General features: G+C 43.0%; 1 protein-coding gene across 2 annotated transcripts in view; it reads right to left on the bottom strand.

Moving 5' to 3' along the window:
* LOC139416476 (brefeldin A-inhibited guanine nucleotide-exchange protein 2-like) overlaps window positions 1-26,854 on the bottom strand; it is a 39,618-nt gene that overhangs the window by 10,157 nt on the left and 2,607 nt on the right. For both annotated transcript variants that reach the window (XM_071165106.1, XM_071165107.1), the window contains exons 2-22: window positions 17,406-17,436; window positions 17,031-17,154; window positions 11,945-12,091; window positions 11,332-11,511; window positions 10,779-11,046; window positions 10,475-10,672; window positions 10,240-10,355; window positions 9,920-10,053; window positions 8,330-8,564; window positions 8,093-8,192; window positions 6,357-6,496; window positions 6,129-6,237; window positions 4,920-5,109; window positions 3,161-3,272; window positions 2,464-2,669; window positions 2,169-2,253; window positions 1,822-1,993; window positions 1,242-1,393; window positions 798-926; window positions 446-604; window positions 88-235 (exon numbers count right to left, since the gene is read on the bottom strand). In XM_071165106.1, the coding sequence (XP_071021207.1) occupies window positions 88-235; window positions 446-604; window positions 798-926; window positions 1,242-1,393; window positions 1,822-1,993; window positions 2,169-2,253; window positions 2,464-2,669; window positions 3,161-3,272; window positions 4,920-5,109; window positions 6,129-6,237; window positions 6,357-6,496; window positions 8,093-8,192; window positions 8,330-8,564; window positions 9,920-10,053; window positions 10,240-10,355; window positions 10,475-10,672; window positions 10,779-11,046; window positions 11,332-11,511; window positions 11,945-12,091; window positions 17,031-17,154; window positions 17,406-17,436 (3,135 nt within the window). The remainder of the gene's footprint in view (window positions 1-87; window positions 236-445; window positions 605-797; window positions 927-1,241; window positions 1,394-1,821; window positions 1,994-2,168; window positions 2,254-2,463; window positions 2,670-3,160; window positions 3,273-4,919; window positions 5,110-6,128; window positions 6,238-6,356; window positions 6,497-8,092; window positions 8,193-8,329; window positions 8,565-9,919; window positions 10,054-10,239; window positions 10,356-10,474; window positions 10,673-10,778; window positions 11,047-11,331; window positions 11,512-11,944; window positions 12,092-17,030; window positions 17,155-17,405; window positions 17,437-26,854) is intronic.

A 26,854-nucleotide genomic window follows, 5' to 3' on the forward strand; every position in this document is an offset into this window, starting at 1 on the left:
GGACACCCTTTAGAGGACCACATCTTCACACACACACACCATTTACACACTAACTGTCCCTGATTTTCAAAGCCCTGTGCGACCTACCCAGTCCCAGGGGCATGAACTCCTCTCCCCCGATTGGGAAACCCTTGATGCCAGCCTGACTGTCCCGGACCACTCCAGAGATGTAGCGTGTCTTCACCCCTGTGCCAATCAGCTGGGCCAACTCCAGCTGGCTGATACACCGCAGGATCTGCACAGAGAAACACAGGCCAAGGGTTAGAGGTCAGCCTCCATGTTCTGTTCATGACGTCTCTACCAAGTCAAGTGCTATGCTCTCTTTCCACTGGATTTGTTTGCATAGAGACAGACGGATAGATGGGGTGGATTTCTGACTCACAGAAGAGATGAGAGGCAGGGTTGGGAAAGCCAAGTTGGCTTCATGGGAGAAGCCCTGACCTACCTCGTGCCAAGAGTTGCCCAGGTAGTTTCCGTCTGTGTGGGCCACAGTGATAAGGGTCTTGATGGTGTCGATGTTCTTCTGCTTCATCTCAGTGATGCTGGAGCTGGCTGTGAGCAGGGTGAACCGAGCCAAGGCTTGGACATACGCATCCCTCTCCAACTGCACAGCGCCGCGAAGACAGACAGACGAGTCATTCAAGGAAACAGACAAAACAGGCTAGGAGATTCAATTTCATGTTGAGCATAGAACCATGTTTGATGGGGGGGAAGGGGGGTTAACAAAATTAATCATAGTCCACGGATAGTAAAGGTGTTAGGATGATACATTGAATTATTTTGCTGTGGCCTCTGACCAGCATACTGAAGATACAGGTGATCCTGATGGCACAGCGGATCCCCTCCAGACACAGAGAGGCCACCTCCTGGTCATCACAGTCCTGCAGCCCCACGCTGAAGGCTGCCAGGAGAGGGGTCCACGCCAACTGCAACACACACGCAGAGCATTGGTCATACAGCCACCTTCTTGTACACATTCAAAAGCATTACCCATCCCAGCCACTGCAGATGGTGGTGAGGTGGTCCTAATGAGGTGATACTATAATAGTATATGCCATTTAGTCCACTCTTTTATCCAAAGAAACTTGTAGTCATGCGTGAGAAACCTGCAGTCATGCGTGCATACATTTTACTTATGGGTGGTCCCGGGAATCGAACCCACTATCCGGGTGTTGCAAGCACTATGCTCTACCAACTGAGCTACAGAGGACATGGTCATTGCGAGGGTGGCTCTGCAGTACCTTAAACATGGGCCGGACGTGTTCCAGGTGGGTGGCGCTGAAGAAGGGAGCCTGGGCGTGGCTCACAGCCTCCATCAGGGCCTTGGCTGTCTTGGCCATCTGTTCCATCTCTACGTTATACAGCAGACGACGCTGCTTCTCAGTGGCTACACCTGAAAAGAAAGAGAGTGCCTAGATTATCACATGACCAACACACTCTTCACGGTAACTTGTAGGCTTTACAATTCCCATTAAGCTGGGTGGTGTAGGGGTTCAGTTGATGCATAATACATACAGTTTTAGATCGTCTGTCACAGAGCCATATATTTAGAGCGTTAGGACATTGATGTTTATGAATCCAGATGCATTTACATGACACTACCACATTCTACGGCAGACATGTGGGCTCACCACTCACATTAATAATACTTAACTTGTAAAGGGCATTTCCCACGCTCAATGATAATAACATTGGGAATATTTAAGCAATGCTTCATCAGTGAACGCCTAAGAGTGAGAACAATATTGCCAATTCTAAAAGTTGTCCCAACTCTAAATATATCTGTCTCTGGCTTGTATTACCCCTGTTATCTCGACTTACTGTGCTTGCTAGTCTTGGGTGTGATCGTGTGCTCCTTCCTGTCCTTCATGGCGATCTTCTTGCCAGCGATCTCATCGTATATGGAGGACAGGTACTCCTCAGGCAGGTCCTTACTGTCGTTGATACCACGGTTCATTTTGATGTACTGCTCCTTGGTCATTTTGTTCTTCACCTGAACAGGTCAAATAACGGTGGGGAACAACACTGAATACAAATAACTGGACGTGGGTGTATGGATAGATCAACAGGCTAAATAACGGTGGGGAACAACACTGAATACAAATAACTGGACGTGGGTGTATGGATAGATCAACAGGCTAAATAAACCGATTGGTTGGTGTTCTGACCTGTGGACTGTGCAGGTCGGTGGTGAGCATGATGATGGAGTAGGCCAAGACGTAGGCCGTGTCTGCACTGGCAAACTCAGTCTGTCTGCAGGGGCAAGAGGTTAAGGCCAGTTGAGGTAACAAGGTGGTGCATAAGTAAACCACTGGGCATTACATAATGAATATTCAAAGAGGCTACACGTCCACGCAGTATCTATAATTGAGGATGTTTTCGACGACATGTTTCCAGAGCGTGTATGCAAACTCAACTCCTCCCCCTGCTGGTAGCAAACAGTCACTGACATGTCTCCCTTACCCCTGGTTACACTCCAGATATCGGGCAGCGAACTTCTCCATGAGCCTGTCAATTTTCTGGGCCTCTCCGGGGAGCCGGAAGCCCTCCAGGAAAGCCCTCAGAGCAGAGACAAAGTCCCGGCCACAGAAGTCCAGCTGGTCCACGTAGCTGTACATCACCTCCTTGTTGAAACGCACGTTCTCCCCCAGGTACTCCCCCACCTGGGTCTAGAGAGAAGAGAAAGGAGAGATGGGGAAATGGTGAAGAGCTGTGCCAGAGATAGGAAGCTCTAACAAACTCTTTTAGCTATGTATTTTATATAAATATAACCATGTAAGGTAGAACCAATTCTAATTTACAATGACAACCTGGCATCTACAATGAAGATCTGGCATCTACAATGAAGATCTGGCATTTACAATGAAGATCTGGCATTTACAATGAAGATCTGGCATTTACAATGAAGATCTGGCATTTACAATGAAGATCTGGCATTTACAATGAAGATCTGGCATCTACAATGAAGATCTGGCATCTACAATGAAGATCTGGCATCTACAACGAAGACCTGGCATCTACAATGACAACCTTTTCTAGTACAAACTCGAGTCCAAACACATCACAATAACTTTCTGTTGTTGCATACTCTCTAGAGAGGCTACTAAATCAAACTCCTTCATGTTTGTACAGTGATACAAGGTTGTGATGAGGTGCTCACTGTGTCCAGGCGCTCCTCTTGGTGTAGAAACTGGGCAATGTCCTCTGCTGTGTTTCCCAGCATGCCTTGGTCTTGTAAGAACTGGACACCTCGCTTGGGCTTTTTGTTGAAACTTGAGAGATGGAGACAAATAATCTATAGCTACTACAGATATACTGTATAACTAGATAGGCAGAGTTCATTTTGGCAGCCATTTTAGATTTAGTGTAATAGTACCTTTTAGTCTTAGTCATATGTTAGTCATTTCATCTTTAGTTTTAATTATATCAGTCGACTAGTCAGTGTATTTTTCCCCATGAAATAGTTCATATTTAACTTCCATCATGTCCACATTCAACTAGGCCTACTGTCATTCATATAGCTGGCACACTGCTATTGTAGTAGATTGTAACCAATGCCAGCCATGATTTACCATATGGACAACAAAGCCATGGCTACAGATTAAACAATTTAGGCATACAGAGCTTTCCCCCCCAATCATAACCTTTGCAATGAGGATAAATAACAGTGATTCCCTTAAAAATGGGAGAATATATACTTTCCAACAATGTCAGAATTGTTAATGTGATACTGATATTCAGCAAATAGCACTAGCATTTCAAAACGGGGGAAAATACTGCACTGGCACTTGCCGACGGCGAGTGTGGCAAAACAGATGAAAAACAGCACAGACGGAAAAATAGAGCTTATGTGATCAAAGCAAAAATAGCCTATGTGAAAGTAAGAGAGTAAACATAATTGTTTCTAGTTGAGGTAGGTTACAATTGAAGTGTCCATGCTGTGCATCAACTTCAAAAGAGAGCGAGTGACTGAAGTGACCGCCCGGGAGCTGTGTGGGAGTCAGGCAGATCAGTTCAATAAGCCTGCGCAACTTAAACACTTTAAATCTGCCAATAAGAGGATTGCATTAAATATTCCGCATATAATTGGACAATACAGATGAAAAGGAGCTTCATGTCAAATGGAACTTGCATTAGTCTCATGTGGAATTCTCGTCTAGTCACATTTTCACAGTGGTATAAAGTACTTTAGTAAAAATACTTTAAAGTACTACTTAAGTAGTTTTTTTTGGGTATCTGCACTTTACTATTAATATATTTGACAACTTTTACTTCACTACATTCCTAAAGAAAATAATGTACTTTTTACTCCACACATTTTCCCAGACACCCAAAAGTACTCTACATTTTGAATGCTTATCAGGACAGGAAAATGATCTAATTCACACACTTATCAAGAGAACATCCCCGGTCATCCCTGCTGCCTCTGATCTGGCAGACTCACTAAAAACATGTTTTGTTTGTAAATTATGTCTGAATGTTGGAGCGTGCCCCTGGCTGTCCGTAAATAAATTAAAACTAGAAAAATGTGGCCGTCTGCTTTGCTTAATATAAGCAATTAAAAATGATGTATACTTGTACTTTTACTTTTGATACTTAAGTATATTTAAAACCAAATACTTTTACTCAAGTTGTTTTTTACCGGGTGATTTTTACTTTTACTTGAGTCATTTTCTATTAAGGTATCTTTACACAACTACATTTTTGTCACCTGAAATGAAAACTCATTTGTGACAGTTTTTTTCATGGCATCTCGTCTCAGTATCATCATTAGCTTTCGTCAGGAAAAATAGGTTCTTGACGAATATTTTTCGTCAGTTATTGTTGACGAAATTAACACTACCTCCCAGACTGATACTGTATATAGACAGAGTAAAATAAAGAAAGCCAAAGGGAAGGACAAAGAGTGTGAGACTCACAGCTCAATGCCGTGCTCAATGACGTCCTTCTGTTGTTTGATGACCTCATACTGTTCTGGGTGGTCAGGCTGGGAGGACTGGACACTAGATGACATGGTGGAGTCCAGAGAACTGACGCTGTCTCTACGAGACGCCAGGTGGTCAGGAAGCTTCAGCTCTGGACCCTCACCATCTGACGGCCGCTCCTGGCCTGGGTCACACACAGCAGGGTCAAGATACACACTGTTTAGGCTGAGAGGTGCAGCTAGACACACACACACACACCCACACCCGCTTCAGCACCATTGTCTACCTCCTTGCGCACTGCTGAGGAAAGAGAGAGCGAGGAGCCTTGGGTACTGTTGATTTTAAAGATGGAGGCCTAATGAAAGTAAGATAGTATGCCAATAGTGTAAGATAGTATGCCAATATTAATCTAAACTATTTCTTTAAATATGCAAGAGGGATATTTTTTCATTCAGTTGATATATTTTCGTTGGCTAAATTAAGTTTGAACTGTCTGTGTCCTCTGTATTAAATTTGAGTTAAGTAGGCCTGTTGTAATATAAATATCATTAGCTTATTGCAGTCATTTGTTGGGTACGGTAGGCACTAGGCTTTCTTGGTAATTGCTGTAATATAGCGTGTTCAAAACTTTGGTGAATGTTTAAACCAGTTTGAAAGTGTTTTGTTTCATTCTGTTGAGTCTTTTTCTTGTAACAAATTAAATTCATACTGTAATGTTGCGTTTGCCGCAATATAATATCCTGCTTGTATTTTCCCTATAAACAACGGCTTGACTTACTTTTGATATGAATCTAATAAAGTTTAGAAACATTTGTGAAGGTGTGATGTGGCTATTAGCCTTTTGTACTGCAGGCCTATGAAGAATTGACTCCGACAGTTGAGGTTGAATGTTTTAAGCCTACCAGAGTAACTTGTTTAATCTAACAATATAATGCTTATCTTTATACTATATACTATACATTTTTGCATATGCTACACATCGAAACACAAGGTAGTGTTTTTATTATTTGTTAAAGGCTGTTTTTAAGGACACGTAAAATGTGGCTCATTTGGTCAACATCCCTCGTTTATTGATGGTGCGGACGGATGTCCTGAGTTACGCACGCAATGCCCGATAAATTTAAATCTTCCCAGTAATTTGTCCGGCACAACATTTTCCTAACAGAATCCCTGCCAGACACACACACTGCTCATTACACTCACCGAGGTTGGCCTGCAGGTTGGGGTTGACATACATGTCTCTGCTCCACTCCACCATGCATTTCAGAATGGACACTAAACACTCCAGACCCTTCTTACGCAGACTCAGCTCCTGCAATATGTTAACCGGTCTGTCACATCATTTACAGAGCTCAAAAATACTTCCTACCCCAGAGAAACAGCTAAACGACAGACAAAATCCAAGCATGATGTCAACGTATTTGAGGTAACCTGTAGAGGGGTCATCCCCAGCTCCTGGCCACTCCTCCCCATGGCAATCTTAGATAGATCGTTCACCAGCCGCTCAAAGATGTTTGCAGCGTTGAGGTCACAGTCGTAGTTTACGTAGATATCCACCACACACTGAGCATCTGGGGGTGAAGGGTTTGAAAATGGGGGATTGAAGATAAACATTTGGTATATGTACATTACCGTTCAAAAGTTTGGGGTCACTTAGAAATGTCCTTGTTTTCCATGAAAACATGCATGAAATGAGTTGCAAAATGAATAGGAAATATAGTCAAGACGTTGACAAGGTTATAAATCATAATTTTTAATTTAAATAATAATTGTGTCCTTCAAACTTTGCTTTTGTCAAAGAATCCTCCATTTGCAGAAATTACAGCCCTGCAGACCTTTGGCATTCTAGTTGTCAACTTGTTGAGGTAATCTGAAGAGATTTCACTCCATGCATCCTGAAGCACCTCCCACAAGTTGGATTGGCTTGACGGGCACTTCTTACGTACCATACGGTCAAGCTGCTCCCACAACAGCTCAATCATGTTGAGATCCGGTGACTGTGCTGGCCACTCCATTATAGACAGAATACCAGCTGACTGCTTCTTCCCTAAATAGTTATTGCATAGTTTGGAGTTGTGCTTTGGGTCATTGTCCTGTTGTAGGAGGAAATTGGCTCCAATTAAGCGCCGTCCACAGGGTATGACATGGCGTTGCAAAATGGAGTGATAGCCTTCCTTCTTCAAGATCCCTTTTACCCTGTACAAATCTCCCACTTTACTACCACCAAAGCACCCCAGACCATCGCATTGCCTCCACCATGCTTGACAGATGGCGTCAAGCACTTCTCCAGCATCTTATTTTTTTTCTGAGTCCCACGAATGTTCTTCTTTGTGATCCGAACATCTCAAACTTAAACACTTTTCTCCTATCTTCCTCTGTCCAGTGTCTGTGTTCTTTTGCCCATCTTAATATTTTATTTTTATTGGCCAGTCTGAGATATGGCTTTTTCTTTGCAACTCTGCCTAGAAGGCCAGCATCCCGGAGTCGCCTCTTCACTGTTGACAGTGAGACTGGTGTTTTGCGGCTACTATTTAATGAAGCTGCCAGTTGAGGACTTGTGCAGCATCTGTTTCTCCAACTAGACCCTCTAATGTACTTGTCCTCTTGCTCAGTTGTGCACCGGGGCCTCCCACTCCTCTTTCTATTCTGGTTAGAGCCAGTTTGCTCTGTTCTGTGAAGGGAGTAGTACACAGTGGTGTACATTTTGAGCCTGTAATCTAACCCACAAATGCGTATGCTCCAGATACTCAACTAGTCTAAAGAAGGCCAGTTTTATTGCTTCCTTAATCAGGACAACAGTTTTCAGCTGTGCTAACATAATTGCAAAAGGGTTTTCTAATGATCAATTAGTCTTTTAAAATGATAAACTTGGATTAGCTAACACAACGTGCCATTGAAACACAGGAGTGATGGTTGCTGATAATGGGCCTCTGTACGCCTATGTAGACATTCCATATCAAATCTGCCATTTCCAGCTACAATAGTCATTTACAACATTAACAATGTCTACACTGTACTTCTGATCAATTTGATGTTATTTTAATGAACAAAAAAATAGATTTTCTTTCAAAAACAAGGACATTTCTAAGTGACCCCAAACTTTTGAACGGTGCTGTACATAAACAGCAATGCACACTAAATGTCCATCAGGCTTGTGTGTGTTTTACCTGCACATATCCGTGTGAGGGTCTGAATGACCATCCACTTGTGTTCAAAGGAGCTGGACGATGTTTCCAGAATGGTCAGGAAAATCTCCCTGAAAAACACCTGGGAGAGGTAGAGACAGTGAGGGAATTAAAAGTGGTAAGTAGTTTCATCATTCATTTTCCATTCTATGTTGCCTATTTTAAATTGAGTATAAAGACTCAAAATCACATAAAATATATAAATCCTGTATCCCGAACCTCGATCTGCATCTTGAGGTGGACTTTAAAGTGGGAGAGAAGGGTGAGGAAGATGGCGAGGGAGAGCTCAAACACCTCGGGCACAGAGGACACCCCGTTTTTGGAGAGGGCCACACACAGGTACTGCTTGATGGCATTGACAAACATCTCGTGGGTACGGAAGACGGGCCCTGCCCCCTGAAGCACAGACAGCAGCAGCTGCAGAGACACCACTTTGGAGCGCAGCTCATGAGACCTGAGGAGAGGGGGAGAGAGTAAGGGGACAGAGAAGGAGTTCGACGGGGAGAAGAGAGAGACGGGAAAAGGCAATGAAGAGGGAAAAGGAGAGTTGGAGAAAGGAGAGACGACAAGGACATGGGAAAGAGCCAAAGAAAGGGAGATTGTGGGAAGTGTAAATAAATATTCAACAGTTTAGTATATGAATGACTTGTACAGTTTATAGCCTTAGTACAATATAGTTATTTAGGTTTAAATTATAGCACGTCACTGTCGAATATGTTTGGATGCAGTGATCAGGCTCAGCTTTCACTTGCCTATTCAGACTCCCAGCCTTAGGGTTTTAGATTACAGCAACTGAAGAAGCCCAGTCACGAATGTAAAACCTCCAGCTGACCTGGGTATACTGATCTTTAAAACGGTCTATATACCAAGTGGAAGCTATTTACAGTGCCTTGAGAAAGTATTCACACCCTTTGACTTGTTCCACATTTTGTTGTTACAGCCTGAATTGAAAATGGATTCAAGTTAAATGTTTTGTCACTGGCCTACACACAATACCCCATGATGTCAAAGTGGAATTATGTTTTCAGAATGTTTACAAATGAAAAAAAAAAGAAAATAAATTGTCATAAGTATTCAACCCCTTTGTTGTGGCAAGGCTAAACAAAATCAGGAGTAGAAATGTGCTTAACAAGTCACATAATACGTCGCATGGACTCATTCTGTGTGCAATAATAGTGTTAACATGATTTTTGAATGACTACCTCATCTCTGTACCCCAAACATACAATTATCTGTAAGGTCCCTCAGTTGAGCAGTATATTTCAAACACAGATTCAACCACAAAGACCAGGGAGGTTTTCCAATGCCTCGCAAAGAAGGGCACTTATTGGTAGATCAGTAAAAATAATAAAAGCAGACATTGAATATCCCTCTGAGCATGGTGAAGTTATTAATTACACTTTGGATGGTGTATCAATACACACAGTCACTACAAAGATACAGGCGTTCTTCCTAACTCAGTGGGAGACAAATTCTGGGAGATAAATTCACCTTTTAGCAGGGTTGACATACTTATCTAGTCAAGATAGTGTTGTATTTTTTTTATAAATATTTTTCTTCCACTTTGACATGAGAGTATTTTGTGTCAATCATTGACAAAAAAAAGACAAATGAATTTGAATCCCACTTTATAACAAAATGTGAAAAAAGTCCAGGGGTGTTAATACTTTCTGAAGGCCCTGTATATAGCATTGTGGAGAGAAAGCCAGGAGAAACTTGGACTTGGAATAGGTGATGAGAACAAGGGAGGAGTTGTGCGTTTGAACAGAGGGGAAACTGGGGCTGAAGGACTAGCGGATCATGTCTCACTTTGGGTCAGGGGGTCCGTCTGCCAGGGGCTTCATGGAGAGCTTGCAGAGGGAGCGGAAGACCAGGAAGGCGTCTTTCTGCAGGATGTGGGAGAAACGAGCAGTGTTCTGGCCGCCCTGCATAGACTCTGCATCCTAAAGACAGAGAGCAAATAACTAAACAGAACAGGCTTAAACTATACAACGCAATTGTCAATATATAACTAAACTACCAAAACTAATGTATAATGCATAGGGGCAAAAATAATCACAAATCACTGTTTTCTCCCATAAAACCTTTGATGTGACCCATCCTCATTCCACAGATAAGAGCTAACTCACCAGGATGTCTGTAGAAGACACTGAACCACGGTCATCCATAATGCCGTTCATTTGGTTCGTATCTGTCCTGGGTCTAGGGGGCACCACCTCTGTCTGCTCAGGGAGATGATCCCCTTCTGTGTGGAGAGGTGGAAAAGTCCAGTCAGATACAGGTGTGTAAATGATAGACCAAGACAAGCCCTGATTAACAAACTCTGTCCAATCACACCACCTATGGTTACAACCAATGCCTAACCTGGTGCGGTCTGGGGCTGTGGCTCTGGTTCAGGTGCTGGAGCCACTTCCTCACTCGTTGGTTGCTCTGTTGGCTTTGAATCGACTTCTGGTTTCTCATCCCCTCCTACTTCTGATTTCTCCCCCTGCCCCACCTCATGCCCTTCCTCGACTGGCTGTTTTACGGTTGTTGGGGTCTCCGAAACTGGATCTTCAAAAACTATTGATGAGAAAAGAACATGTGTCAAATAAATGTAGGCTTCAGAAATGTCATGCAATAATAGCACATGAGCGACGTTATGTATAAATATACTCAACGCCAATACCTGGAGGTGGTGTCTCCTCCCTTTTCTCCTCTGTAACAGCCACATCCTCCTCAGTCTTGCACTCCTCTGGTTGGCCATTGATGGAGGGTGTGTCTGGGGCCAGGGGCGTGGTATGGAGGTCTGGGGTGCTGGCCGCAGGAGATGGCGTCCCGCTTAAGTCTTGGGTGCGGTCTGACCGGGGAGAACCGCATATACGCCCAGGGGAAGTGGAAGGGTTCTGATGGGGCAAACACAGTCTATCCTTCTCCTGCTCGTGAGACTCCAGAGCCTGTATAGATGCAGGTCATGATCAATAAAACTAGTCAGAACACCAAACAGCATGTGAATAACAGCCAATGAACAAGTCAGCTAGGAGACAATCAGACAGTTAACACACTGACAAATACACTTTCCAGTCAATCAAGATTTCTTTTCATCTCCATTACTCAATCAGCTTGCTTTAAGAGGATACAGACCAGGGTCTAAGACGGAGTCGATCGCTTTGTTTAGATGACTGCATGTATGAACAAGTAAATATGAGAGTGAACTGGGCTGGTCTGGACAGTATACTGACCGCCTGTGTCTCCATGCGGGTGAAGATCACATTGAGCATCTGTGTGAGCGTGGCCTTGGCGGTGGTCTGGTTGATGAGGTTGCGGCTGGCCAGGTAGATGTTGTAACAGGTACGCACAGTCAGTAGAACAGTCCCCTCGTGGATCTCAATGTGAGGGGAGGTCACTGCAGTTAGGAGAGCCTGGAGGAGAACAGCAGGGGTCAGAACAGTCAGGGGAAATAGAAGAAAATCATGTCTTGCACTACCTTTGTGAATTCTAGATCATTCTAGATCGTTCAAATACGATAGGAAGACTGGTCAGTCCAATAAAACCTGTTGTCAACAGTGACAATACTGGTGGCTTGTATGAACAAGACAGACTTTGGACCCTCAACTTTGGAGTTCCACTATGTGAAACTTAAACTCTGGTTATGCATCACGCCTACTGTACAGCCATAAAAGACAGATTTGCCACCGGATATACCTGTAGTATCACAGTGGGGAATGGAGGTGGGAAATAATGGGCAGCAATTTGTCCTGAGAGGCAACTAGGCTATATATGGTACATCGGTATAAATATGTAACTATAAATAAAGCAGAGGTTTAAGATGAATGGAGTCCCTGACAGACTCACCTTAATGATTTGCAGCTGCACCCCCTCGTCTGTCTGTGGGCCCTGGAAACAGTTACAGATGGTCTCCACCAGCCGGTCGATGAGCCTCTTCCCTGGAGCACTACTGTCAGGGGCGTTGCCTGTGATGTGGCCATACGCAATGAGCTTCTGCAACGAGGGGGAAAGGAGAGACGAGAGATTGTGGAGAATGTATGCATCTCAGATATTTAGGGGCACAACTCCAAGGAATTGCACAACAGGGGTAACAACATTTGAACTTCTCCACCCAGTGGCACTTACAAGTAGGGACTTACAATTACCTTCCACCCACAATTGAGTCCCAGCTCCCTCTCACAATTACAAATGTGTGTGTACTTTAATATGTCAACTTGAGGACCTGTAGGGCTGGAAATGGCCAGGGACGATACAATATCATCACGATACTTAGGTGCCAATACGATATGTATTTTCGATTCTATATATACATTTGGGGACCCGAGTGGCACAGTGGTCTAAGGCACTGCATCTCAGTGCTAAAGGCATCCCAACAGACCCTGGTTCGATCCCAGGCTGTATCACAACTGGCCGTGATCAGGAGTCACATAGGGCGGCGCACAGACCCAGTGTCGTCAGGGTTAGGGGAGGGTTTGGCCGTCATTATAAAATAAGAATTTGTTCTGAACTGACTTGTCTAGTTAAATAACAAAATATATGTATTGCGATTCGATACTGTAGTTTTATTACGAAACCATGTTAAAACATATTTGATCAGTCATGGAAATAAAAATGCTGAAAACAAAGTGTCTCCATATTTTAAAAGGAACAAGCTGTGAAGGGAAAACACTGCCATTTTGATGCAGGTACATCCAACTAGTGCAAAAATAATATTGTGACATTGTCAAAACGATACAATACGATATACAGTGCCTTCAGAGCCCTTGACTTTTCCTACATATTGTTAAGTTACAGCCTTACTCTAAAATTGATTAAATAAAAAAACATCCTCAGCAATCTACACAATACCACACAGGTTTTTGGAAATGTTTTCAAATGTATTAAAAAAAACAGAAATACCTTATTTACATAAGTAATCTGACCCTTTGCTATGAGATTAGAAATTGAGCTCAGGTGCATCCTGTTTCCATTGATCATCATTGAGATGTTTCTACAACTTGATTGGAGTCCACCTGTGATAAATTCAATTGATTGGACATGATTTGGAAAGGCACACACCAGTCTATATAAGGTCCCACAGCTGACAGTGCATGTCAGAGTAAAAACCAAGCCATGAGGTTGAAGGAATTGTTCCTAGAGCTCTGAGACACAGAAGGTCCCCAAGAACACATCATTCTTAAACCGAAGAAGTTTGGAAACACAAAGACTCTTCCTAGTGCTGGCCGCCCGACCAAACTGAGCAATCGGGGGAGAAGGGCCTTGGTCAGGTGGGTAACCAAGAACCCAATGATCACTGACAGAGCGCTAGAGTTCCTCTGTGGAGATGGGAGAATCTTACAGAAGGACAACCATCTCCGCAGCGCTACACCAATCAGGCCTTTATGGTAGAGTGGCCAGACTGAAACCACTCCCAAGTAAAAGGCACATGACAGCCCGCTTGGAGTTTGCCAAAAGGCACCTAAAGGACTCTCAGACCATGAGAAACATGATTCTCTGGTCTGATGAAACCAAGATTGAACTCTTCGGCCTGAATGCCAAGTGTCACATCTGGAGGACACCTGGCACCATCCCTATGGTGAAGCATGGATGTCGCAGCATCATACTGTGGGGATGTTTTTCAGCGGCAGGGACTGGGAGACTAGTCAGGATCGAGGCAAAGATGAACGGAGCAAAGTACAGAAAGATCCTTGATGAAAACCTGCTCAAGCACTCAGGACCTCAGACCTAGCCAGAGACCGGACTTGAACTGTGCTTTGGAAAAGTGGGTGGGGTTATATCCTTCCTGTTTGGCCCTGTCCGGGGGTGTCCTCGGATGGGGCCACAGTGTCTCCTGACCCCTCCTGTCTCAGCCTCCAGTATTTATGCTGCAGTAGTTTATGTGTCGGGGGGCTAGGGTCAGTTTGTTATATCTGGAGTACTTATCCTGTCCTATTCGGTGTCCTGTGTGAATCTAAGTGTGCGTTCTCTAATTCTCTCCTTCTCTCTTTCTTTCTCTCTCTCGGAGGACCTGAGCCCTAGGACCATGCCCCAGGACTACCTGACATGATGACTCCTTGCTGTCCCCAGTCCACCTGGCCGTGCTGCTGCTCCAGTTTCAACTGTTCTGCCTTATTATTATTCGACCATGCTGGTCATTTATGAACATTTGAACATCTTGGCCATGTTCTGTTATAATCTCCACCCGGCACATCCAGAAGAGGACTGGCCACCCCATATAGCCTGGTTCCTCTCTAGGTTTCTTCCTAGGTTTTGGCCTTTCTAGGGAGTTTTTCCTAGCCACCGTGCTTCTACACCTGCATTTCTTGCTGTTTGGGGTTTTAGGCTGGGTTTCTGTACAGCACTTTGAGATATCAGCTGATGTACGAAGGGCTACAGTGCCTTGCGAAAGTATTCGGCCCCCTTGAACTTTGCGACCTTTTGCCACATTTCAGGCTTCAAACATAAAGATATAAAACTGTATTTTTTTGTGAAGAATCAACAACAAGTGGGACACAATCATGAAGTGGAACGACATTTATTGGATATTTCAAACTTTTTTAACAAATCAAAAACTGAAAAATTGGGCGTGCAAAATTATTCAGCCCCTTTACTTTCAGTGCAGCAAATTCTCTCCAGAAGTTCAGTGAGGATCTCTGAATGATCCAATGTTGACCTAAATGACTAATGATGATAAATACAATCCACCTGTGTGTAATCAAGTCTCCGTATAAATGCACCTGCACTGTGATAGTCTCAGAGGTCCGTTAAAAGCGCAGAGAGCATCATGAAGAACAAGGAACACACCAGGCATGTCCGAGATACTGTTGTGAAGAAGTTTAAAGCCGGATTTGGATACAAAAAGATTTCCCAAGCTTTAAACATCCCAAGGAGCACTGTGCAAGCGATAATATTGAAATGGAAGGAGTATCAGACCACTGCAAATCTACCAAGACCTGGCCGTCCCTCTAAAACTTTCAGCTCATACAAGGAGAAGACTGATCAGAGATGCAGCCAAGAGGCCCATGATCACTCTGGATGAACTGCAGAGATCTACAGCTGAGGTGGGAGACTCTGTCCATAGGACAACAATCAGTCGTATATTGTACAAATCTGGCCTTTATGGAAGAGTGGCAAGAAGAAAGACATTTCTTAAAGATATCCATAAAAAGTGTCGGTTAAAGTTTGCCACAAGCCACCTGGGAGACACACCAAACGTGGAAGAAGGTGCTCTGGTCAGATGAAACCAAAATTGAACTTTTTGGCAACAATGCAAAACGTTATGTTTGGCGTAAAAGCAACACAGCTGAACACACCATCCCCACTGTCAAACATGGTGGTGGCAGCATCATGGTTTGGGCCTGCTTTTCTTCAGCAGGGACAGGGAAGATGGTTAAAATTGATGGGAAGATGGATGGAGCCAAATACAGGACCATTCTGGAAGAAAACCTGATGGAGTCTGCAAAAGACCTGAGACTGGGACGGAGATTTGTCTTCCAACAAGACAATGATCCAAAACATAAAGCAAAATCTACAATGGAATGGTTCAAAAATAAACATATCCAGGTGTTAGAATGGCCAAGTCAAAGTCCAGACCTGAATCCAATCGAGAATCTGTGGAAAGAACTGAAAACTGCTGTTCACAAATGCTCTCCATCCAACCTCACTGAGCTCGAGCTGTTTTGCAAGGAGGAATGGGAAAAAATGTCAGTCTCTCGATGTGCAAAACTGATAGAGACATACCCCAAGCGACTTACAGCTGTAATCGCAGCAAGAGGTGGCGCTACAAAGTATTAACTTAAGGGGGCTGAATAATTTTGCACGCCCAATTTTTCAGTTTTTGATTTGTTAAAAAAGTTTGAAATATCCAATAAGTCGTTCCACTTCATGATTGTGTCCCACTTGTTGTTGATTCTTCACAAAAAAATACAGTTTTATATCTTTATGTTTGAAGCCTGAAATGTGGCAAAAGGTCGCAAAGTTCAAGGGGGCCGAATACTTTCGCAAGGCACTGTATATAAATACATTTGATTTGATTTGAACCCGATCGAACATCTCTGGAGAGACCTGAAAATAGCTGTGCAGCAACTCTCCCCATCCATCCTGACAGAGCTTGAGAGGATGTGCAGAGAAGAATGGGAGAAACTCCCCAAAGACAGGTGTGCCTGGAACTCCCGGGTGGCGCAGTGGTTAAGGCCGCTGTGCCATCAGAGACTCTGGGTTCGCGCCCAGGCTCTAGTCATAACCGGCCGCGACCGGGAGGTCCGTGGGGCGACGCACAATTGGCCTAGCGTCGTCCGGGTTAGGGAGGGTTTGGCAGGTAGGGATGTCCTTGTCTCATCGCGCACCAGTGACTCCTGTAGCGGGCCGGGCGCAGTGCGCGCTAACCAAGGTTGCCAGTTGCATGGTGTTTCCTCCGACACATTGGTGCGGCTGGCTTCCGGGTTGGATGTGCGCTGTGTTAAGAAGCAGTGTGGCTTGGTTGGGTTGTGTTTCGGAGGACGCATGACTTTAAACCTTAGTCTCTCCTGAGCCCGTACGGGAGTTGTAGCGATGAGACAAGGTAGTAGCTACTAAAACAATTGGCTACCACGAAGTTGGGGAGAAAAAGGGGTAAAATTCAAAAAACAAAACAAAAAAAGACAGGTGTGCCAAGCTTGTAGCGTAACAACCAAAAAGACTCGGGCTGGAATCGCTGCCAAAGGTGCTTCAACAAAGTCTGAATACTAACGGTGTGATATTTCAGTATTTTTTAAAATAAATTAGCAAAAAACATCTGAAAACCTGTTTTTGCTTTGTCATTATGGGGTATTGTGTGTAGATTGAGGGAGGGGGAAACTATTATATCAATTTTAGAATAAGGCTGTAACCTAACAAGGGATCTGAATACTTTCCGAAGGCACTGTATCATCCAAAAGAATACCCCAATGTAACTTCTTCCCCCATCACTACATACCTGTAAGCAGTCCAACGAGGTGCTGACAATGCGTGGGGACTTAGATTGACAGGCAAGCTCAAAAGGAAGCACATATTTGTCAGCCTCAATGTAGTTTGCTCGGGGCGGGACCACTGTGCCATCTCTGCAGGCCAAAGGAAAGATAAATGACAACAGGAACTAAAGCCTTAATATTTATGCACTTTAAGTTGCTCTGGATAAGAAAGTCTGCAAAATGACTAAAATGTTAATGTAAAACAGATTAAATCATGCAGGCCTCAGGACATTACAACATAATAAGCACTAATAACAGTGGTGACTGCTTGATAGGTGTATCAAACCAATCGCCTGCCCATGAAATACAAATACAAAAGAGGAAAAGGGGTTGGAACTTACTTTTGCTTCTCAAGCTCGATTTTAATTTCATCTGTGAAGACAAAAGGAACAAGATTAGTGCTGTCCGAACATTTACCTTAAAAAGTGACAACCAGCCGTTAGACAAAGTGCACCCTGCTTCAGTTGAAGTAAAATGCTGAGGGATGGGCCTGGAGAAATGTAACCCCTCAAATTGATAGACAAAGCTATGGATGCAAGGACGGACCATCCAAGATATCAAAATGATAGTTTAAGGCATATTTTGATGTTTTTATTGTTTACAATTACAATGTTTACAAACATTGGCGTAAACCGGGTTTATATTCTGGGTTCTGGTGGGGTACGCCAGTGTATATACACCACCGTTTAAAAGTTTGGGGTCACTTAGAAATGTCCTCGTTTTTGAAATAAATGTTTTAAAAATTGTTCATTAAAATAACAAAATTGATCAGAAATACAGTATAGACAGTGTTAATGTTGTAAATGACTATTGTAGCTGGAAACGGCAGATTTTTTATGGAATATCTACATAGGCGTACAGAGGCCCATTATCAGTAACCATCACTCCTGTGTTCCAATGGCACGTTCTGTTAGCTAATACAAGTTTATAATTTTAAAAAGGCTAATTGATCATTAGAAAACCCTTTTGCAATTATGTTAGCACAGCTGAAAACTGTTGTCCTGATTAAGGAAGCAATAAAACTGGCCTTCTTCAGACTAGTTGAGTATCTGGAGCACCAGTATTTGTGGGTTCGATTACAGGCTCAAAATGGCCAGAAACAAAGACCTTCCTCCTGAAACTCAGTCTATTCTTGTTCTGAGAAATGAAGGCTATTCAATGCCAGAAGTTACTAGCTTGAACACACCTCGCGACTCAGTTAGCCATTGTGTCTGGGACCGCGTGGGACCGCGGATTGTCCCGGGCTTGTGGCTGTCTAAACTTCTGCTGTTTGTTGTTTCAATCTTCCCCGTGACCTGCCCTGTCTGGAACTGCAAGGAGTAACAGCGTAACCTACGTTGTTACCATGACAAAGACAATCTGGTGGGAGTACCGTTGAGGACAGTGGTGTCTATCACAGGTGACTAGTTAAATAAAGGTTACACTAAGAGCATAACATTTCTGCACCCTAATTTTCTAATTCTAGTCTAACCAATACCCAAACGGAGATTCAGTGAAAATAAAAATCTCATTGATTTATCAAGACCAGTCCCAATGCTTGTCTCGGAGCAGAGCGAAATTACGCCAAAATCTTATTGCTTCAAATTCTATTGCTTCGAACTTAAATGCTTTTTAAATAAATAAGACCTACACCACTTTTAACAGCACATTACTCAACACTAGTGAGGCTCATTTCGCCTATGGTAGGCCTACAGTAAATCTACAAATATTTTTTTCAACTCTGCCAATAATTACATTTAGAGGATTGGAGGTTTCTAAGTTAATATCTAAAAGAGGAATCCAATCCTCTAAATAAAATGATTGGCGGCTTTATTTACAAAGCAAGAATTACCTTTCACGCTCACTCTAGGTTAAATGAAAACGAAATCTCAAATATTGTTACTTTTTAAACAAAGCGATTATGATTATTATTAATTAATTTAGAATATCTAAGAGGCTGTTATATCTAAGTTTTTTTTATAATTCTAAATGAATTAATAATAATATTTCTTATTTAAAAAGTAACGATGATTTGGAGATTTCGTTTTCATTTAACCTAGAGTGAGCGAGAAAAAGGCAATTCTTGAACATGGGGTGAGACTCTCACTAATTTGTAAATAAAGCCAGTTTGTTATTTAGAATTCTTTATTTCTGGAGAAACCTAACTTGATTATTTAGCAGACATCACTTGCTTATAGCTGGCTTGATGAAAACGATGTCCATTTCGTCTGTTCTCTGGTCGCAATGTCATTTTTTTTTTTAGATAAACAGCTCGTTTTTGAATGGTTACTGTGCTAAGGGTGGAGTTTTGGGCGAGGTGAGGCAAGCTGTGACTTTCAGGTTACAATAGGCTATAAGCATACAGCAGATGGCCGATTGTCCTCACTTTGATTATGCTGTAACAATGTACTGTAGCTCCATGACCAGGATCTCTATTCATTTATTAAGTGAGCAGATTAGGGCTTTCAGGAGGAATGGAAAATCTATTGGAGACATTTTAAAAATACTGGTAGACTTGGGGATTTTGGTCACGGACAGTGCTTTTCGCAAACACCATCATCAGATGCCTGTTTTATGCCAAACCTGAAAGCACAGGAAAATGAACAGGTACAGTAGGTGACAATACTGTAAAGTAGGCCTAATAATGCTAAAAATAATGCTTTAAAAAATGGACTGCTGGTCTTTACTGTACGCTGCACATTTTTACATTGCATTTCATTTCCATCGACTCACTGATGAATGAAGATGATGAGCGATCGGCAAAGGCCATCTGGAATCTGATGGCATCACAACAACATCAACATCGCTCGAATTACAGTCAAAAGACAGCTGAAGAAACTTGCGTTGACTTATGGAAAGGCTCGGTAAGAAATGTTTATTTATTTATATATACACTACTCAAAATAATAAAGGGAACACTTAAACACAATGTAATTCCAAGTCAATCACACTTCTGTGAAATCAAACTGTCCACTTAGGAAGCAACACTGATTGACAATAAATTTCACATGCTGTTGTGCAAATGGAATAGACAACAGGTGGAAATTATAGGCAATTAGCAAGACACCCCCAATAAAGGTGTGGTTCTGCAGGTGGTGACCACAGACCACTTCTCGGTTCCTATGCTTCCTGGCTGATGTTTTGGTCACTTTTGAATGCTGGCGGTGCTTTCACTCTAGTGGTAGCATGAGACGGAGTCTACAACCCACACAAGCGGCTCAGGTAGCGCAGCTCATCCAGGATGGCACATCAATGCGAGCTGTGGCAAGAAGGTTTGCTGTGTCTGTCAGCGTAGTGTCCAGAGCATGGAGGCGCTACCAGGAGACAGGCCAGTACATCAGGAGACGTGGAGGAGGCCGTAGGAGGGCAACAACCCAGCAGCAGGACCGCTACCTCCGCCTTTGTGCAAGGAGGAGCACTGCCAGAGCCCTGCAAAATGACCTCCAGCAGGCCACAAATGTGCATGTGTCTGCTCAAACGGTCAGAAACAGACTCCATGAGGGTGGTATGAGGGCCCGACGTCCACAGGTGGGGGTTGTGCTTACAGCCCAACACACCGTGCAGGACGTTTGGCATTTGCCAGAGAACACCAAGATTGGCAAATTCGCCACTGGCGCCCTGTGCTCTTCACAGATGAAAGCAGGTTCACACTGAGCACATGTGACAGACGTGACAGTCTGGAGACGCCGTGGAGAACATTCTGCTGCCTGCAACATCCTCCAGCATGACCGGTTTGGCGGTGGGTCAGTCATGGTGTGGGGTGGCATTTCTTTGGGGGGGTCGCACAGCCCTCCATGTGCTCGCCAGAGGTAGCCTGACTGCCATTAGGTACCGAGATGAGATCCTCAGACCCCTTGTGAGACCATATGCTGGTGCGGTTGGCCCTGGGTTCCTCCTAATGCAAGACAATGCTAGACCTCATGTGGCTGGAGTGTGTCAGCAGTTCCTGCAAGAGGAAGGCATTGATGCTATGGACTGGCCCGCCCGTTCCCCAGACCTGAATCCAATTGAGCACATCTGGGACATCATGTCTCTCTCCATCCACCAACGCCACGTTGCACCACAGACTGTCCAGGAGTTGGCGGATGCTTTCGTCCAGGTCTGGGAGGAGATCCCTCAGGAGACCATCCGCCACCTCATCAGGAGCATGCCCAGGCGTTGTAGGGAGGTCATACAGGCACGTGGAGGCCACACACACTACTGAGCCTCATTTTGACTTGTTTTAAGGACATTACATCAAAGTTGGATCAGCCTGTAGTGTGGTTTTCCACTTTAATTTTGAGTGTGACTCCAAATCCAGACCTCCATGGGTTGATAAATTTGATTTCCATCATCTTTCACTTATAATTCACTGTATCACAATTCCAGTGGTTCAGAAGTTTACATACACTAAGTTGACTGTGCCTTTAAACAGCTTGGGAAATTCCAGAAAATGATGTCATGGCTTTAGAAGCTTCTGATAGGCTAATTGTCATCAATTGAGTCAATTGGAGGTGTACCTGTGGATGTATTTCACGGTCTACCTTCAAACTCGGTGCCTCTTTGCTTGACATCATGGGAAAATCTAAAGAAATCAGCCAGACCTCAGAAAAACAAATTACAGACCTCCACAAGCCTGGATCATCATTGGGAGCAATTTCCAAATGTCTGAAGGTACAACGTTCATCTGTACAAACAATAGTTCGCAAGTATAAACACCATGGGACCACACAGACATCATACCGCTCAGGAAGGAGACGCATTCTATCTCCTAGAGATGAACGTACTTTGGCGCGAAAAGTGCAAATCAATCCCAGAACAACAGCAAAGGACCTTGTGAAGATGCTGGAAGAAAGGTACAAAAGTATCTATATCCACAGTAAAACGAGTCCGATATCAACAGAACCTGAAAGGCCACTCAGCAAGGAAGAATCTACTGCTTCAAAACCACCATAAAAAAAGTCAGACTATGGTTTGCAACTGCACATGGGAACAAAGATTGTACTTTTTGGAGCAATGTCCTCTGGTCTGATGAATCAAAAATAGAACTGTTTGGCCATAATGACCATCGTTATGTTTGGAGGAAAAAGGGGGAGGCTTGTAAGCTGAAGAACGCCATCGCAACCGTGAAGCACTGGGGTGGAAGCATCATGTTGTGGGGGTGCTTTGCTGCAGGAGGGCCAGGTGCACTTCAAAATAAATGTCATCATGAGAAGGAAAATTACGTAGATATATTGAAGCAACATCTCAAGACATCAGTCAGTAAGTTTAAGCTTGGTCGCAAATGTGTCTTCCAAATGGACAACTCATACCAAGAATACTTCCAAAGTTGTGGCAAAATGACTAAAAGACAAAAGTCAAGGTATTGGAGTGGCCATCACAAAGCCCTGACCTCAATCCCATAGAAAATGTGTGGGAAGAACTGAAAAAGCGTGTGCAAGCAAGGAGGCCTACAAACCTGACTCAGTTACACCAGCTCTGTCGGAAGGAATGGGCCAAAATACACCCAACTTATTGTGGGAAGCTTGTGGAAGGCTACCCGAAACATTTTACCCAAGTTAAACAATTTAAAGGCAATGCTACCAAATACTAATTGAGTGCATGTAAACTTCTGACCCACTGGGAATGTGATGAAAGGGGGGGTTCACACCTAGCTCGACTATTAGACAATTCTTCAGTAAAGGTCGTAAAGTCTTTTGTTCAGCTAACAGCCCATCCTAGAAACATTGTTAGCAGAATTCACAACCTGCTACGCTTGTGAAAAACGAATAATAACTTTTTCCCTTTTCCACTTGTTAAAGATTCCAAATGTTAATGTTTTTAGCCACAGTCGGTCCCAACCCCAATTAATACATTTGGGCACAGTCGATAGCGTGCTGGACTTTGGGCCAGAATGTTGAGGCTTCGAAACCTGCTCCCTACTTGTTTCATTACATTATTATGCTGGGTCTCAGAGCAAATAGCATGGATTCTTACTCCCATCTCATTCCTCGCCCTCTTCCACGCGTCATTCTGAGCCTGAATGGCTCACTTGTGGGCGTGCTGGCAGGATATGGCAGCACCTTCGGTTGTGCGTCAAGAATTCAGCTTAGCAAGTTTGTATAAAGGTCTGGTTATTCACAGGCAAATAGTAATATGCTCTAAACCGCTCTGGTGACAAACTTTGCTACCCTGGTTTCAATCGTCCACAAGGCTGGGAGAACCTCCTCAGATGAATGCAGATGAAGGGAGGAAATGTAATGTACTGTTTTTCCCCTGTACATATGAATTAAAATCCAGCCTTTACTTAAATCATGTTTCTAGTCTATTGCATAGTTACAATGTGTAATCATTGATATCCCAGGAGTGGTAAACACTTGAGGTGTTTGTAATAAATACATGCAGACACAGTATCATTCAAAGAATGGAGTTTGATACACCTGGTATATGACTGAAAAGAAACATGCTAAATAGCAATTTTCGTAAATGAACTTTATGACAAAAAAATATGCACAATGGCTTGTCTCCCTTTTTCAATTTTTGCCTAAAATGACATACCAAATCAAACTGCTTGTAGCTCAGGCCCTGAAGAAAGGATATGCATATTCTTGGTACCATTTGAAAGGAAACCCTTTGAAGTTTGTGGAAATGTGAATTAAATGTATGAGAATATAACAATAGATCTGGTAGAAGAAAATAAAGAAAAAAACCAACCATTTTTTTTTTAAATACCACCATCTTTGAAATGGAAGAGAAAGGTCCCAGTTCTAGCCATCGCTCTGGTTGTAATTCCGATGGTGTCCACAAGATGGCAGCAGTGGGTGTGCAAAGTTTCAGACGGATAACTTGAAGTATGAGCGTTCTCCATGACATTTAGTGTGAAGTCACCCAGGTACATTTGGGCAAATCGTGAAGGAGACCGTTGCATTCATATGACATTTTTCTGCAAGAATATCATCAAATCTGTATACTTGGACTTTGATTTAGCTTTTCCAGTATTCGTAGCCATATTATAAGTTCAACATTGGCAAAACAACCAGTTTTCATGACTTCATAACTGAATATTCTTATAATTTTTGTCCAAAACGAAAAGGCATGCTGCCGTACAAGGTTAGTAGGTACATTTTACGACCGATACATATTTTCCGGATACTCTCGTAAAGCCAAGCTCATTGGCTATCTAGCTAGCTTTGTTTGACCCCGATTGGTGCTTATTTGACAAAGGTAGAGTCGTTCAAGTGAACACCGCCCGCGTCATTGGCATGCCATGAAGGTGTCGCTCTCTGACCAAATATGGTGTCCTATAGGATATACTACACCCATAATGATATAGTGAAGTCTCGTTACGTTCTAGGATCTCTGAGAAATACATACGAATGCGATTTGACTGGTTGAAACAACGTTTAGGTTGAGATTTTCACAGATTCCTTTCTTTGCAGATTGAACGAGTGGAAATAAAAAAATCGATCATGCGTGCTATATGGACCTTTTTAGGATATGAGAAATTATTTTCTCTAACACAACAATTCATGTTAACTCCAGGACCCTTGGATGAGTGAAATGGATGAGTGGAAATCAGAGTATAAGTACACATTCACCTTCAGAGGTGAATTTATCAAACCTATCGCGGTGAAAACTTTTGTTGGGTGCTCTCCTCAAACAATAGCATGGCATTTTTTCACAGTAATAGCGACTATAAATTGGACAGTGCAGTTATATTAACAAGAATGTAAGCTTTCAGCCGATATAAGACACTTATATGTACCGACATTTGTTGTTTCTCTAAAATCTGCACTGCATGATTTACAACTGACGGGACGTCACCAGTGACGGGTGGCATAACGTCAAATTCGTCATTGGAACCACTCAATATGATTGGTTATATAAAAACCTTGGGACCCAAAAGCATAATGAGTGCTCTAACTCCACTCTGCTGTGGTCTGGAGCAATGAAGCCGTGATGCTGGGTACCTCTAAGTCCCGCGGCGTATACTCACAACTTTTAAAGGAGGAACCACTGTATGTGTTATTCAACCTCGGCCATATCGTGGGTTCAGAGCTATCTAATAGAGAAGTTTCCATTAAAGAAAACCATCTGAGTTCTAAAGTCATACATGTCATTGAATTATTATTATTTTTTTATTTATTTAACTGGGCAGGTCAGTTAAGAACAAATTCTTATTTACAATGACGGCCTACCCCAGCCAAACCTGGACGACATTGGGCAATTGTGCGCCGCTCTATGGGACTCCCAATCACGGCCGGATGTGATACAGCCTGGATTCGAACTAGGGACTGTAGTGACGCCTCTTGCACTAAGAAGCAGTGCCTTAAACTGCTGGGCCGCTCAGGAGCCCCAGTGTGGTGTACCGTAGGGCAGCTCTCTAGGCCCTCCACTCTTTTCTATTTTTACCAATGACTTGCCATTGGCATTAAACAAAGCATGCGTGTCCATGTATGCTGATGATTCAGCCATACACGCGTCAGCAACCACTGCTTATGAAGTCACTGAAACCCTTAACAAAGAGTTGGTCTGTTTTGCAATGGGTGGCCAGTAATAAACTGGTCCCGAACATCTCTAAACCTAAGAGCATTGTATTTGGAAAAAATCCTTCCTTAAGTTCTGGACCTCAGCAGAATCAGGTCATGAATGGTGTGGCTGAAGAACAAGATGAAGACACTAAATTACTTGGTGTTATCGAAGTCTGTTAACTGTCATGGTCAAAATATATAGATTCAATGGTTATAAAGATGGGGAGAGGTCTGTCAGTAATAAAGAGATGCTCTGCTTTTTTTTTACACCTCACTCCACAAAGCAAATCCAGCAGGCTCTAGTTTATCTTAATTATTGTTCAGTCATATGGTCAAGTGCTGCAAAGAAAGACCTAGTTAAACTGCAGCTGGTCCAGAACAGAGTGGCACCTTTTGCTCTTCATTGTAATCAGAGGTCTAATATTAATACCATGCATGCCAGTAGGGTTGCAAAATTCCAGGAACTACCAATTAATTCACTGGTTTTCCAGAAATCCTGGTTGGAGAATTACAGATTTGCTGCTTAATTCTGGGAAATCTCCAACTGGGACTTCAGGAAAACAAGGAATTTATTGAAAGTTCCCAGAATCCCCCCCCTCTCATGCCACCCCACAGTTTGCGACCCCACTGCAGTAGAGCACAGTACAGTAAAGAAAAGTAGTATAGTTCAGTAGATTCTGTACAATACTGTACAAGAGTAGAGTGGAATGTAATATACTCTATTGGACTGTACTCAACTTTCCTTGACTGTACTGTGATGTGCAAACTTGTGAAACATTGATGTCTATGAATGGTACAGATCTTGTTTGGGGGTGGAGTTTATTAGAATAATAGCCAGTGTGTAGAATAATACCCAAACATGTAAAGGAAGATATTACATTGTTCTACCTATTCAGGATAAATCACCATGAAGAGAATGACATTCATAAAAATGCATTTCTATATAGTACAGATCAAAGACCCATGATGACATTCTGTTACCAGGGTTTGATCCACTTCTGTTACTGTAGTTCAATAACTAAAATAGATCATATCGTAGCTGACACCACATTCTTTCTGCAGACATATCTACTCCGAATTAAGAGTCAAATAAGAGTTTTTGGAGAACATGGTCACATAAAAAACATTGATATTTACTGTCATTCTGTTACCAAACTTTCCACCTGCACTGTTCCTCAAGCAAATGTGTTTTAGTAAAATGTCCAGTGGAAATTGTTAAAAGTAGACTTGAGCATGATTTGTTAAAAACTTTTCAATTAATGTTTTTTTAAGTGGGTCCCAGCGTCACTCTGTTATGGTGGAATTTCCCCCAGCTGACTTGC

Source organism: Oncorhynchus clarkii, chromosome 9, assembly GCF_045791955.1.
Source record: "Oncorhynchus clarkii lewisi isolate Uvic-CL-2024 chromosome 9, UVic_Ocla_1.0, whole genome shotgun sequence".
In the NCBI taxonomy this organism is placed as follows: domain Eukaryota; kingdom Metazoa; phylum Chordata; class Actinopteri; order Salmoniformes; family Salmonidae; genus Oncorhynchus; species Oncorhynchus clarkii.